At 44.9% G+C, this 16,704-nt stretch overlaps 1 protein-coding gene across 4 annotated transcripts in view; it reads right to left on the bottom strand.

Annotated features, from left to right (window-relative positions):
* The window catches only part of CENPC (centromere protein C), a 365,318-nt gene that overhangs the window by 51,762 nt on the left and 296,852 nt on the right, over nt 1-16,704 (bottom strand). For all 4 annotated transcript variants that reach the window (XM_069743120.1, XM_069743122.1, XM_069743124.1 and 1 more), the window contains 2 exons: nt 1,803-1,874; nt 1,502-1,650 (listed from right to left, as the gene is read on the bottom strand). In XM_069743120.1, the coding sequence (XP_069599221.1) occupies nt 1,502-1,650; nt 1,803-1,874 (221 nt within the window). The remainder of the gene's footprint in view (nt 1-1,501; nt 1,651-1,802; nt 1,875-16,704) is intronic.

Here is a 16,704-nt window from a genome sequence, read left to right as displayed (position 1 = left end):
TGGTTACCAGTGAAGACATTGCTGAATCGGCGTCACACACTCCGATTCAGTGATGTCTGCGGGAGATCCAGCGACGAAATAAAGTGCTGGCCTTCTAGCTCCGACCAACGATGGCACAGCAGGATCCAGATTGCTGCTGCGTGTCAAACTCAACGATATCACTAGCCAGGACGCTGCAACGTCACGGATTGCTAGCGATATCGTTGAGTGTGAAGGTACCTTAAGAGGGAAAAAGAGGGGGAGTTTAGGTAAAGGAAGTACTGCTGTCTATACTGACAAAGCTCGGGACTATTGTCCAAATAACAAACCATAGATAAACAATAGTACTATGCGGTACATGCAAACCAGGCCTGTGGAGTCAGAGTCGGTGGTTTGGCTTACTGACTCTACAACCCGGATGCAAACCAACTACAATAGTTCATTATATACAAGCTATGGATTACTGGGCTATAATATCTCATATGCGTAGTTTTATATCAACAGGTGCAACCCACACTAATACCATGATATTTAAGTGACATGTGCATATATAACCTGATACTAATTACAATAAATATAGGGCAGTATCAGATAATTTGTAGTTCCTATCTGGATCCTAAGAAACTTTAATTTATGTCATCATGCTATATATGAAAACTCAGTTTAAGTGAATAAAGTCAATTATGAGGCTTAGCATGGCATATCACACACAAAGCAATTTCTCCTGACATGATCGAGAGGGAGCAGCACTGAACCAGCCATGTATTACCCACTTTCAACAAGTGCTTTTCAAGGACAACTTTTTACTAATAGCACAAGTTAAGTACCATCGTGTATACGTCACTTTATATTTCTATATGTGCTAGCTAAGAATGCTTCCTTGCTAACATATAAGCGAAGTACCATTCTATTATACTACTGATAGCCCCCCTTGAGACCATCAAAGGGGAAACGTATCGAGCTTCATAATTTGGTTTGTTCACAGACTGAGTTTTGCCATTTTTCAAAATTTGCCCAAATTTCAAATATTTTCACAAATTCAAAACATATTGACCTAGTTAACCAATAAAGTAAAACAAGTAATGAAATACAATCTTGAAATCACAGTTAAAGCACTACGGAGCCATAGCCACATAAAACTGACATATCTGATTAAATTAAATGGGCCTTTGTCATTAACAAAGCTTTCATGGTCAAGCGGTCATTGAAAACCGCAACAGCTCTGTGTGGTTACAATCTGTATACAGTTTCCCTGCACAATCACTTTATCTTGCAAGAAAACAGCTGTTTCACCTGCAAAACTTCAGGGTCATTATGAACAGCAACATGGTCTTGCAAGTCAAACAGCTGTCCCCATGCAAGATTAAGTGACTGGGAAAAAAGCAATAGGCTGCTGTAGTTTTCAGAGGTACAAGACAGCCAAGTGTGAACACAGCCTTAGGGGTTAACCATGTAATGTGTCTGTGCATTAGTGTTTTAACCACCAAAAGAAAACATAATTCTTGCTGTGAAAAATACTTACCATAACAGACATTGAAATGCGCATTGTAGTGAATTTCTTCGGGGCGATAATTAACTTTCCCGTGTTAAATAAACGGTTATTAAAGCTATTCCATGACGTACAGGCATCACCACCAAAAAATTCGCTCTTTTCACCCTGGGAAACGCAATCTGTCATAAAATAATTTATAAGTATAAGAAAATATTAACACAAGGGCAACTATATGTAACAGGTTGTCCATCGCTTTATTTTAAACATTTTCCAAGGACAGCTGGTTGCCCCTCCAACTACTAAATGTACATTCTGTAAAGAAGTTACCTACCAACAAGCACATCACTTCGTGTTTCAGGATCGAAAACAATCGAACAGCGAGCAAGTAATTCCTTATGTTTTTCTAGAAAAAAAAAAAATATTAATCCACAAAAATGAATGTGCTGTGAACAAATGATTAGGTGAAGATGCGTCTTTACATGTACTGAGTGCCAAATAGACAAACGACAAGACAGCTCTATATCAACATGTTACAGTGCAATTTCCCATTGAAAGCTATAGTCATTTTAAAAGGGGTTGTTCCCTTTCAGTCCCCGGCTGCATGTTATGATGAACAAACTGCAATGCACTCACCTTCCCTGGGTCCACTGCTTCCGGTGTCTGACGTAGGCGCAAAACTGATGTCAAGTTGACAGCCAGTGACTTCATCGGCTCTGCCAGTGTTGACAGAACTCAACACAGAGCCGATGAGCTCAGTTTTTGGCTGCCGTGCTGTCAACATGATGAACCAATGTCAGGTACCAGAAGAAGCGGTGGAGACTTAAGTGGACAAAGTGAGGGCGAATAAGGTGCAGTTGGTTTCTTTATAATAACCTGCAGCTAGGGACATTCATTAAATAAACGGGAAACCACCATTTTAAGTCATCATAATCTGCACTATTAGTAGGCACATACTTTTGTAGATTGGCCCCATTAACCCTTCTAACACAATAAAAATCATTTTTATCTTTCTGACGAACATATTTTTCAATTCTGACCAGTGTAATTTTATAAGGTAATACCTTTGGAATACTTCTAGATTTCCCAGAAATAGTGAGAATTATTTATTTATTTATTACATTCTGCGCTTCATTTTAGTGGTAACTTTATGTCTATATGATTTGCCTTTATAAAAAAATTTGCAATTTTATGAAAATATTGAAAAATTTGCACGTTTTGAACTTTCATGCCTTTAACAACATATACGGAGGGAGTCTGTGGGAGTACGAAACGAGTTCACAGGATGAGCTTTCACCTCACTTGAAATGTAATGGCTGTGTGTTACAGCCGGGACCTGCCTCAAGCAACCGCACGCCGGCATGAAGGCACATCATCATCATCATTCTATGCCCCCATCAGCGCGCCAGTGAGGTGTTCGCAGGTCGTCAATGGCTTACTATGACAGCCAAGGGACTGTTGAAGACCTTGGAGGTTGTCGTTACAGAGCTCCCTTGAAACCCATCCTGTGGTCATGCTTCAAAGGAAACTTTGATTTTTACCTTATGAAGCAATACCTTGGTATTGATGTACACCGCACAAGTGATCAGACGATGGCCGGTTCAAGTCCTTTAGGGAAACTAACAAGTATAGTGGGGAAAAAAAAAAATCAACCCCTTCACGGCATACGTCATATGTACGGCGCAAGTCAGAAATGGGTGTATGGAGCGAGCCCGCAGCATACCTGGCAAGTCATGGCTGCGTATTACAGCCAGTACCGGTCTCTAAAAATTGCGGTGTTGGATGTTTTGGTCTCCCCGAGGCCAATCATCTGTGCCTTTATAGCCTTTTTACTAGGCACTACTCCTAATAGCCAGATTCCTACTCCACACTGATGAGGGGCAAAAACCCCGAAACAGCTGTCTGTGGATGGATACCATGCTTGGCATAGGTGGCTTTCCTTCATAGGATGCTGCCCTTCCCGTGGTTGTTCCTTCCCGGGGAAAGGCCTGGCTATTCACTGCTTGCGTCGAGAAACACGTGATGGTGTCTCCGCAGCTTCTTTACATGCATCTGCATATTTCCCATAAGGGATGGGGGCAGTGTTCTGGAATCACTGCGTTGAGAAACACGTGATGGGGTCTCCGCGGTGTTGGATGTTTTGGTCTCCCCGAGGCCAATCATCTGTGCCTTTATACTAGGCACTGCTCCTAATAGCCAGATTCCTACTCCACACTGATGAGGGGCAAAAACCCCGAAACAGCTGTCTGTGGATGGATACCATGCTTGGCATAGGTGGCTTTCCTTCATAGGATGCTGCCCTTCCCGTGGTTGTTCCTTCCCGGGGAAAGGCCTGGCTATTCACTGCTTGCGTCGAGAAACACGTGATGGTGTCTCCGCAGCTTCTTTACATGCATCTGCATATTTCCCATAAGGGATGGGGGCAGTGTTCTGGAATCACTGCGTTGAGAAACACGTGATGGGGTCTCCGCGGTGTTGAATGTTTTGGTCTCCCCGAGGCCAATCATCTGTGCCTTTATACTAGGCACTGCTCCTAATAGCCAGATTCCTACTCCACACTGATGAGGGGCAAAAACCCCGAAACAGCTGTCTGTGGATGGATACCATGCTTGGCATAGGTGGCTTTCCTTCATAGGATGCTGCCCTTCCCGTGGTTGTTACTTCCCGGGGAAAGGCCTGGCTATTCACTGCTTGCGTCGAGAAACACGTGATGGTGTCTCCGCAGCTTCTTTACATGCATCTGCATATTTCCCATAAGGGATGGGGGCAGTGTTCTGGAATCACTGCATTGAGAAACACGTGATGGTGTCTCCGCGGTGTTGGATGTTTTGGTCTCCCCGAGGCCAATCATCTGTGCCTTTATATTCAAAAACACAACCTACTGATGTCTCAATTTTACTTCTATTGGTATCTATTTTTACTTTTGACTACCGGTAGCTGCTGCATTTCCCACCCTAGGCTTATGATAGAGACATTAAGTTTTCCCAGTTTTTTGTGGCAAAATTAGGGGGGGGTCGGCTTATACTCGATTATATACGGTACATTACTTACACTGAATTAGACTAAAATTGGACTGGAATTGACTGAAAGGTAAAGGAATCAAAACCACTATAATGTTTCGGGGTTTATTTACCTTCACCCCCATACTACTCTATTTTTCCAATCTCCTGTAATCCCTCCACCAAGCAAGTAGTCATTTCTCCCTCCATCCTCCCCAGCCATCTCACCTTCTCCTCTGAACTGTTCCTTCACATTCAATCTTTTGTCTCCAGACACACAAGGCCACACCATGTCCGATCCTACTCCCACCTTCTAACACTCCGTCTGCTGCTCCTCATTGCTGGCGACATATCCCCAAATCCTGGCCCTCCTCAACACATCCCCACACTCATTTCTAATCACCTGCCACGATCCTCTATACATTTTCACAATGACGATAACCTCATACCCATTCATCCAGCCCCCCACTCCCACGGTCCCCTTACCTGGAGCTCTATGGAATGCACGCTCTGTCTGCAACAAACTGTCGTTTATCCATTGATCTCTTTATCACCAACAAACTCTCCTTCCTTGGCAGCACTGAAACCTGGCTCACCTCCTCTGACTCTGCCTCTCCAGCTGTACTTTCCTATGGCAGATTCCATCTCTCTCACCCCCCCCCCCCCCCCCCCCCGACCCAGCAACCGACATGGTGGAGGAGTTGGCTTGCTCCTGTCCGACACCTGCTCCTTTAACCCAATTCCACTACCCCCCTCTGCTACTCTCCCCTCATTTGAGGTGCACTCCATCCACATCTACTCCCCCTCCAACTGGCTGTCATCTACCACCCCCCAGAACTAGCCATCTCCACCTTTCTTGACCACTTCACCACCTGGCTGCTTCATTTCCTCTCCGCTGACATCCCCACTATCATTGGCGAATTCAACATCCCCATTGACACTTCCACCTCAGCTGCCTCTAAACTTTTATCGCTCACTGCCTCCTTTGGCCTCACTCAATGGTCCTCTGCGGCCACTCACAAAGATGGTAACACGCTGGACCTTATCTTCACCCTCCTCTGTTCCCATACTAATCTCACCAACTAACCCCTCTCCCTGTCTGACCACAACCTACTGACATTCTCTTCCCTCTCCTCTCCTAGTGCGCAACACCCACTTCACAAACTCACTTACCCTCGCAGAAATTTCAAACACCTCAATTTACAATCACTCTCTGAGTCCTTTCTCCCTCTTACAGACATCGCTTCCCTTCATGACAGATACTGCTGCCACTTCTAAAAACACCACAATAACAGCAACACTTGATTCGGCCGCCCCCTCACGCAGAGCAAAATTCGTACAATCAACAGGCAGCCCTGGCTCACCAGCCTGACCAAAGACCTGTGACGGGCTTTCAGGGTCGCTGAATGGAAATGGAAGAGATCCCATTCTGCTGAGCACTTCATCGCATACAAGCAGTCTCTCGCCAGTTTCAATTACACACTCACTGCCGCAAAACAAACTTACTTCTCATCTCTCATATCCTCCCTATCTCACAACTCTAAACAGCTTTTCAACACTTTCAATTCTCTACTCCATCCCCCAGCACCTCCTCCCTCTCCTCATTTCTGCCGAAGACTTTGCCTCCTTCTTTAAGCAGAAGAGCGATACGATCAAAGAAAGCTTTGGCCCGCAGCCCCTAATGCCCCTCTTCGCTTCTCAGCCCTGTTCCTCCAAAACCATCTTCTCCACCCTCCTGTCAAGATCACATCTCACCACTTGCATGCTTGTCCCGCTCTGGTCGCACCTCATCCCTACCCTTGCCACAGTCTTCTTTCCAACCCTAACAAACCTCTTCAACCTCTCACTTACAAATGGTGTCTTCCCCTCATCCTTCAAGCATGCCTCGATCACACCCATCCTCAAAAAGCCCTCCCTCGACCCATCCCCTGTATCTAGATATCGTCCGATATCTCTTCTCCCTTATGCCTCAAAACTACTTGAACAGCATGTTAATCTTGAACTGTCCTCCAACCTCTCTTCCTGCTCCCTCTTTGACCGCTTACAATCTGGCTTCCGACTGCATCACTCAACTGAAACTGCCTAACTAAAGTCAGCAATGATCTACTAACCGCCAAGAGCAAGCGACACTACTCTGTCCTCCTCCTGGAAAAAACGAAGAAAAAAACTAAACAAAGTCCAAAAATGCAGTATAAATTATAATATTTATTAAAATATATATAATATAGTGTAACGGTGGGAAAAAATACCATAAAAAGCACACCACCAGGGACATGTAAATGGCAGCACTAAAAATAAGTTAAATATATAACCAGTGTAAGAACAACATATATGTGCATACCTGTGTCAATAAGCCATAGAATATATAGCAAGCAGATTTACCAAATGAATATTATAAAGTGCATGTGCAAATTTAATTAATTGGTGGCAAAAAGGAGACCGAATAAAGATGCTGATAATAAATATTGGTGCAATCTATTGGCGCTAAATCCGGCCGGTATATAGCATAATAGTCACAGTGACCAGTGAGCTATGAAGCACCCAGCGGGCAAGAGAGAAAAAAAAAAAAATCAGAGTAGAGGTCAAAAGAAGCCACCTGGTATTACCTGCTGAATGGGATGAACGTCCCTGGTATGTGCTGAACCCCGACACGCGTTTCGGCGTCTGCCTTCGTCAGGGGGGGGGGGAGGCAGACGCCGAAAAGCGTGTCGGGGTTCGGCACATACCAGGGATGTTCATCCCATTCAGCAGGTAATACCAGGTGGCTTCTTTTGACCTCTACTCTGATTTTTTTTTTTTTTCTCGCTTGCCCGCTGGGTGCTTTATAGCTCACTGGTCACTATGACTATTATACTATATACCGGCCGGATTTAGCGCCAATAGATTGCACCAATATTTATCATCAGCATCTCTATTCCGTCTCCTTTTTGCCACCAATTAATTAAATTTGCACAACCAACACACAGAATGAGCAATGGACGGCACTAGAGAAGCACAAATACAATATGGACATACACTCCTTAAAGAACATCCGAAAGAAAATCCGGGTTTTGAGCGCTGATGTGGTAGGAAGCAGGAACCCTGAGCTCCCTCTAAACCAGAGAATAATCTACAAAAATTGGACATTTAACCCGGATTCCTACATCGGGAGACTTTCCTAAGGGAACCTAGACCTGCTGGAAGCAGGTTCCAGAAGATTTTTAACCTCAACTGTGGATATAATTAACTTTAAACGAAAGGACACCTGCGTGTGAGAGAGGCGGAGGGATATACCTCACACACTCCAACGTGAGGAGAAAAAGAAACAGAGACTTGCCAAACGGCCCCCAAGGTACTGTGAACCTCATCCCAATCCATCAGGGGACCCCCAGAGGCACATTCAGGAGAGGCACCACTCTTTTTCCCCCCAAAACCAGACACTCTTTAGAGCACAGGATCGCTCATACAGAGCAGCTGCATAGGGGAAAAATAGTCCCTGCAACAGCACAGATCTAAAGGCACAGCTACAGATAGTGTGCTACTAAATTCAGCCTGCGGGGCAACTTTATTTGTGCTACATATCCCCAGCGATCCCCCTTCTTCCCCACCATAGGAGGCACACAAGTGGGAGAGCTTAAAATCAGGGGCGGAAGCACACATCACTGCAAGTGACAGCAGTGAAGTAGTTCCGGCCGCTCAGCTTCATCAGCAGCCGACGTCTAGTGCAGGGCGGAGGGATCCGCAGCTCCAGTCATTCCCCTGCACTATTTACATCTCCCAAACGTCCCACCAGCAGCACTGTGTGTAGGGCGGAAGGACACGCACTCCTAGCTGCGCGCCTGCACTACCTAACGCTGCCAACTAACTAACAACAGCGTGGTAGTCTCACCTGCATTGGAACCCCGGCGATTAGTGTGCAGTGAAGAGCAGAGGGACCAGCAGCCCAAGTCATACCCCTGCACTATTTTTTACTCCCAGGAGTCTCACCAGACTGCATTAGAACAGATGCTGCAGGCACCTCGCACTATATACAGGGCGGAGGGATACAGAGTGTAACCAAGCAACAAAATTGCACACAGCTTAAAAAAGCAGCAACAGGCTGCTCTGCTCCTGATTCCCACGAAAAATAATTAGCCACACAGAGTGAAAACAACCCCCGTGACAGATAAGAAGCTCTGTCTGGCTGTGGAGGGTGTGTGCAGTGCAGGGACTGCACCTCATGTTGGGATCGCTTCAAGTCTGCAACCCATAAACACACTTCATCTCCTGCTGCCCCATACCCAATTGTTTAACTCTTGCTGGACTGGAACAGTTTAATGTGGACGCTGAGGGCAACAGTACCTGATTAAACATAAACAGAAAGCTACTTCTTGTGCTGAGTTAACTCTTTATATACAGACCACAAGTACACCTTATCTCCTGCTGCCCCATACCCACCTGATTAACATCCATTAGGTTGGCACGATAACTGTGGATGTGTTACTAGCTCCCTATAAAAGCCAATTTTAAGCTTCACCTAATCTCTCTTCCTTGGTTCCTCACCAACCCCCATAAGATGTAAACCCACACCTGGGAGAAACTGAGGGTGATCTGGGAGTTCTCATTATTTGCTGCACACCTCAAGCATGATGGTGAAACCCTCACAAAAGCTGACGAGATCGGGGTTAAAGTCCACCAGCTCCAAACCTCTTGCAGACATGGATAAATTCCTGAAAAAGCAAGGCAACACATCCAACTCTGCTAAATCCTCTCACTCAATAGGGAAAGATCCAGAAACTTACTCAGAATCCGAACGAGAGAGCGACGGAGACAATGACGACCAGGACAAGGGTGATCTGGTAACGAGATCATTTATTAAAAGGATTCTAGGCAAAACATTAGAACCCATAAGCAGAGATCTCTCTACCATCAAGCAAGACCTCAGCCAACTGGGACACAGAATTGAAGCGATAGAGGCCTCCCATGCGGAAATAGTCCAAAGCTCTAACTCCAATCTAACTTGCCATAAACGGCATGAGGACCACATCAATAAGATATATACCATACTGGAAGACCATGAAAATAGGGAAAGAAGGAACAATCTGAGACTCAAAGGTGTCCCCGAGTCCATACTTCCAGATGCCTTGATTTCCACCGTCACTGAAATTTTTCACTCAATCCTTACTTCCTCAGACTCATCAGAACTTGATATGGTGAGAGTCCACAGAGCACTGAGGCCCAAACCGAAGCCCGACGAAGCTCCTCGAGATGTCTTATGTCGTTTCCTCGACTTCAGAACAAAAGACCTACTTCTGAAAAGAGCCAGAGAAGCAGACTCTATCACTTTTGGAGGAACCCCAATCCAAATTTTCCAAGACCTCTCTGCCTCCACGCTCTATAAAAGACGCCTTTTAAGACCTCTCACCTCAATCCTTCAACAAAGGCATTATCCATATCGCTGGCTCTTCCCCTTTGGTATCTCCATATCCGCAAAAGATCGGAAATTTCTTATTAAATCTACCACCGATATTAAATCTGTCTGCGAAGCCTTGGAGATTCAACTCGACCAACCGCTTGTCCTAGAAACTTCTTGTGAGGCCCACCGTCTGAAATCTCTCCCCATCCCCCCTTCGTGGCAAGACGCATCTACCCTGAAATCCTCAAGATCAAAACGTCGCTCTTCAAAAGGCACGCCACCTAGGGACGAGGAAGATGATCCTGGCGGATGAACAATGGAGAATCACTAACGTTTTTCTTTTTTGTTTACCTACTTCTCTACGTTCTTTATGGTTTCAAGGGCTTTGTGACATTTATCACTAGCCCATAAAGTTAAATACTTGTGCAGCGTTATCACCGCCAATTTAGGAGTCTTAGCCTCCTATACCATGAAGCTAATTATAACTCCCTTTTACTTGATCCCCTTTTTTCTCCCTCCCTAGATGTTAAAATTGCAATGTTTTCCCCCTCACTTAAGGTTATCTACCCTCATGCTCTACGTCAATGGTTTTTTTACTACTGTGTATCTACCATTCTAACCCCCTCTTTCTCATCCATCTCTCCCACCCCTCTCCTTCTTTTCCCTCCTCTGGATCCGATGGTCGAGTCTCATCCTCATCCAACTTGCCTTCAATCACTTCCACCATGACGGTAAACCGTAAGTCTTTTCAGATTATTTCACACAACTCACACGGTCTAAACTCCCCAATCCCAAGGTCACAAACACTTGCCTTCTTCAAAAAATCAGGCTACGATATACTACTCTTGCAAGAGACCCATTTCATCCCCGACAAGACCCCTTCCTTTGAGAAATGCTTCTTTGACAGATGGTTCCACGCTAGCTCCCCCCAAAAAGGATCTAGAGGCGTCTCAATAGCCCTTGCTAGGGATGTCCCCTTCCTCCTCCTAGACAGCAAGATTGATCCTGAAGGCCGTTACGTTTTCATCAAGGGGCTTATAGCCGGTAACATGGTGACCCTAGGCAGTCTATATGCCCCCAACAAACGCCACCTTAAATGGCTTCGCAAAGCCTTATCCCTCCTACGTACATTCCAGGAAGGTGTAGTCATCCTAGGGGGTGATCTGAATGTCGCTCTAGATCCATCTCTGGACACATCTACAAAAAAAAGCTCTATTTCTCTGAAAGATTTGGCGCGCCTTAAATCAACCATTCATTCATTAGAGCTGATCGATGCCTGGAGATATCTGCACCCTTCTGATATTGATTTCACATATTACTCGCATCCCCATAATTCCTATCACCGCCTTGACTACATACTGGTATCCAGATCCATTCTACCTTCCACATTAAAAGCTGAAATAATCCCTGCCATACACTCGGACCACTCTGTGGTACTGACTAAATTAGAATTTCACAAACCATACTCTAGTTTCAACTCATGGAGGCTCAACGAGTCTATACTACATAGCGAGGAATTCAAAAACCGTATCCGTGAGTCGCTTCAAGAGTTTTTCAATATTAACGCTTCTCCAGACATAACTCCTCCCGTGTTATGGGAAGCACATAAGGCCACAATCCGAGGGGTTTTTATTTCAATTGCCTCTTTCCTAAACAAACAAAGGAAATCAAAAATCCTTGCCTTATACAATGATATCGTAGCTCTGGATACCCAACACAAAAAGGAACTCTCTCAAACTACACTCACCCAACTCACCGAGAAACGCCAATCTCTCAGGGACCTCCTCAACACACAGTCTTCCAAACATTATCTATCCTGGAAAAACAAAATCTTTGCTCACGGAGACAAAGCCTCTAAACTCATGATCTCGCTGATCAAAAAACGCCAAACCCGTACATTTATCCACAGAATCAAATCTAAAGATGGCAAAGTCCTCCAGCATTATAATCAAATCACCGACTCCTTTCTGTCCTTCTATAAAGACCTATACCAACTCCGACATAATGACACAACAGAAGATAAAAATCAGAGGAGATCCCATGTCCAAGCTTTCTTATCCTCCTTACACCTCCCTACACTAACCAACCTCCAGCAAGATTGCCTACTCAGACCCTTCGACCTCTCTGATCTCCAGTCCACCCTGTCTGGGGGGGGTAGGGGGAAGGTCCCTGGCCCAGATGGGCTCCCTAAAATCTATTACAAAACCTTTGCTGATATCTTAGGCCCGTACCTCCTGAACGTCTGTAACGCAGTCCTGGGTGGGAATCCTTTCCCTTCTCAGTCACTAGAAGCCCACATTTCTCTTCTTCATAAAGAAGGTAAAGACCCAGAATGCTGTGGAAGCTATAGGCCTATCTCCCTACTCAATGTTGATCTAAAAATTTATGCCAGTCTTATTGCGGGGAGATTGGCGGAGCTCATGCCACAACTCATTTCTCTCAATCAATCGGGCTTCGTGATAGGACGTGAGGGAAGGGACAATACAGCTAGAATTCTTCACCTTATTCAGTACGCAAAAATACGGAAAACCCCACTCGTCCTACTGGGAACAGACGCTGAAAAGGCCTTTGACAGGGTGGACTGGATATTCCTTCGAGAAACACTTCTTGCTTTTCACATCCCCCCTCAACTTGTAGATGCCATTTTCCAAATGTACACTACCCCCACTGCCCGTTTAAGAATAAACAATCTACTATCGGACCCTTTCTCCATTCAAAATGGCACGAGGCAGGGATGCCCTCTCTCTCCGATTCTATATGTATTGGCCATGGAGCCTCTCATTCAGAGCATTCAACAAGATCCAGGCATTAAGGGAATCCAGATGGGTAGTTTTCACCATAAATCTGCAGCGTTCGCTGATGATCTCTTGGTATTCCTATCGGATCCCGAGGAGGGCATCCCTGCCTTCGTCCGCATATTAGACCTATACGGGAAGCTTTCTAACTACAAAATCAACATTACTAAATCGGAAGCTCTCAGCATTAATATCCCCAACCCCGCTATAGACAAATTAAAAAAACTATACCCCTTCAAATGGCCCTCGAGTTTCATCACCAACCTAGGGATTAAGATCGGGAGATCGACGGGGGAGCTTCTGGAACTTAATATCATCCCCCTGTTGAAACAAGCTACCTCCACGGTACAGTCCTGGAGAGCCCCCTTCCTATCTTGGATGGGCAGAAAAAACCTCTTGAAAAGTATTATCTTACCCAAATTCTTATATTTATTCCAGATGCTCCCCATCTACATCCCAAAGCACTATCTATCGAAGATAAACTCTTTTTTCAGTAACTACATCTGGAATGGCAAACGCCCAAGAATCAATGCCAATTCTCTTGCCATGCCGAAGTCAAAAGGAGGAATGGGGGCCCCGGATATCTTCAAATACTACCGAGCAGCGATGCTCACTAGAGTAGTAGATTGGATTAGAAATCCTTCAGAAAAAGTGTGGATACCAATTGAAGAACATCTAGCCCCTATTCCCCTTAGGACATTAGCCCTTCTGTATAACCACACAAACCTAGACCAACTGCTACTCAACGAAATTACAACCGCTATTCTCAAAATTTGGAGAACAGAATTTCCCAAATTAACCCCGCCTACCTCCCCAATTCTGACTATACAAGACATCGCGGGTCCCATCCCCTTTAAATTACCTAAAGATCCCCCCAGCTCCACCAGTAACTTTAACTCTCCTATACCGCTTGACACTCTTTTTATCGACGGGTCCCTAATGAGCCTCGCTGAATTCCAGGCCTCGAACCCACAATTAAATATTTCTTTTCTTCACTACAAAAGATTAAAAGATTACTGCCATAAGCACAAAAGACAGTTAGATTTGCTCCGCCCTCTGACTCCCTTCGAACAATTGTGCGCCCACAAAAACCCACCCAAAAAAGTCCTATCAAAAATTTACAACCTTCTGTTGATGGATGGCGCCGATGTCAAAAGAGCCTTCATAGGTCTCTGGGAGAGAGATCTCACCATCTCTTTCACGGACGACCAGATTGCCTCTATCTACAACAAATCTCACGGACCCTCACAATGCGTAAAAATACAAGAAAACTCATATAAGGTAATATCTAGGTGGTACCGCACTCCAACCCAACTCCATCATTGGCACCCCTCCACTCCCGATCTGTGCTGGAGATGCCGTTCAGACTCAGGCTCCTATCTGCACATCTGGTGGTCTTGCCCAAAAATTGTCCCCTTTTGGCAAATGGTCTCGAACGTAATCTCTAAGGTGCTAGATCAAAACACTCTCTTACTTCCTCAATCTACTCTCCTTAACCAACCCCTATGGCCCGAGAATTCCCCGGCCTCGAAACTAGCAAGCAACATAATAGCAGCCGGGAAATATCTAATCCCCACTTTCTGGAAATCTACTCTCACACCCACCAAAAGACAAGTACTAGATAAAATTGACCTTCTATACCACACTGCTGAGTTAGTTGCCAATACACAAGAATCCCTCACCTCGTTTAGACTTACCTGGAAACCGTGGATTACCTTCCGCTCCAGTCCTGACTTCTTATCAACATTACCGGAGGATACCTGAATCCACCTCAACCCATCAGATCCTATATGCCGAGCCCCCCCTCATTATCATTCTCGACTTCATCTTTTAATTTCATCTCCACCATCGGTCCTTTTTTCCCCCTCCCTCCTCCAAGCCCCCCCCTTCAGCTCCCTCTCCCTCCCCTTTCTTACCTCACCCCCCCTCTTTCCTATAACCCTCTCAATCTTTCTATTACTATCTTAAAACTTTACTCATGTTTCCACTGTTTCTCTAATCACCTTTGCTAGTTTCCCTTTCTTCTGAATTTATGTCAAAGTTTGATCCAGAACCCTTTTCCAGTTCTTCAAATTTATTGTATTCCTACATCTTGTTGGACTTTTGTTATTGTCCCATTGGATACCTAATGTTGTTTGAAACTTCCTCTGGCTATTTTTCAATTCCTGTTCAATTGTGATTCCTTCTTCTTCAATAAAAAGAAAATTGAAAGAAAGAACATCCGAAAAATACGCAGGTGGCACGAATGTTCTGGGTATATGGTGCTCAGCACTGATAGGCAATCCAGAGTAAATACGATGAAACAAGAAAAGAAAACAGTGCGGCACTTACCCTTATTATTTGAAGCTGTGAAATCGTGCTCTTTATTGGAGAAAAATGTATAAAACATCCATTAGGACATCAGGTCAGCGAGAGGGTGCGGAGGTGGAGTGTGGACGATGGCCGTTTCGCACGGTATGTGCTTCAACGGGTCCAGTTCCAACAGTTGGAACTGGACCCGTTGAAGCACATACCGTGCGAAACGGCCATCGTCCACACTCCACCTCCGCACCCTCTCGCTGACCTGATATCCTAATGGATGTTTTATACATTTTTCTCCAATAAAGAGCACGATTTCACAGCTTCAAATAATAAGGGTGAGTGCCGCACTGTTTTCTTTTCTTGTTTCATCGTATTTAAATTTGCACATGCACTTTATAATATTTATATGGTAAATCTGCTTGCTGTATATTCTATGGCTTATTGACACAGGTATGCACATATATGTTGTTCTTACACTGGTTATATATTTAACTTATTTTTAATGTTGCCATTTACATGTCCCTGGTGTTGTGCTTTTTATGGTATTTTTTCCCGTTACACTATATTATATATATTTTAACAAATATTATAATTTATACTGCATTTTTGGACTTTGTTTCGTGTTTTTCTTCGTTTTTTCTATGTTTTCCCGATTTGTCCGATACACCTTCCATTGGTGCACATTGGTGGTTATAGATATATATATATATTCTCTCCTCCCATGTATAATTGCTATGTGCACCATGCCTTGAGATATATTTATCTGTCCTCCTCCTGTCTTCTGCCTTCGACACAGTCGACAATTCCCTCCTGCTACAGATTCTGTCATCTTTTGGCATCATAGACTTGGCTCTATCCTGGATCTCGTCATATCTAACAGACTGAACATTCATAACATTCATTGTCTCCCTCTCCCACACCACCTCCTTACATTACCCCCTGTCTGTCGGTGTTCTCAAAGGCTCAGTCCTAGGGTCCCTGCTCTTCTCCATCTACGCCTTTGGCCTGGGACAGCTCACAGAATCCCACGGTTTACAGTATCATCTCTACGCCAACAACAAGAAGATCTACCTCTCTGGACCTGACCTCACTTCCTTACTGACCAAAATCCCACAATGTCTGTCTGCTATTTCAGCTTTCTTTTCTGCTCGCATTCTAAAACTGAACATGGACAAAACAGAATTCATCATCTTTCACCCATCTCACTCTGCCCTTCTACAAGACCTATCCATCAATGTCAATGGCTGCTCACTTTCCTCAGTCCCACACGCTCAGTGCCTCGGGGTGATCCTCAACTCTGCCCTCTCTTTCAAGCCACATATCTAAGCCTTTGCCTCCTCCTGCCAACTTAAACTCAAAAATATTTCTCCGATCCGTGCATTCCTTGACCATGAAACCACAAAAACACCAGTGCATGCCATTATCTCCCACCTCGACTACTGCAACCTCCTACTCTCTGGCCTCCCTTCTAGCACACTGGTACCTCTCCAATCCATCCTAAACTCTGCTGTCGGATTAATCCACCTGTCTGCCCGTTATTCCCCAGCCTCCCCTCTCTGCCAAGTCCTTCACTGACTTCCTATTGTTCAGAGGCTCCAGTTCAAAACCCTTACTATGACTTACAAAGCCATCCACAACCTGTCTCCTCCATATATCTGTGACATGGTTACCCGGTTCTTACCCACACGCAACATACGATCCTCTCAAGATCTCCTTCTCTACTCCCCTCTTTTCTCTTCTTCCCACCACCGCATACAAGACTTCTCC

This window comes from Ranitomeya imitator, chromosome 1 (assembly GCF_032444005.1).
Source record: "Ranitomeya imitator isolate aRanImi1 chromosome 1, aRanImi1.pri, whole genome shotgun sequence".
In the NCBI taxonomy this organism is placed as follows: domain Eukaryota; kingdom Metazoa; phylum Chordata; class Amphibia; order Anura; family Dendrobatidae; genus Ranitomeya; species Ranitomeya imitator.
Note: the sequence above shows the minus strand (reverse complement) of the source record. Positions and strands in the feature narration are given on the sequence as shown.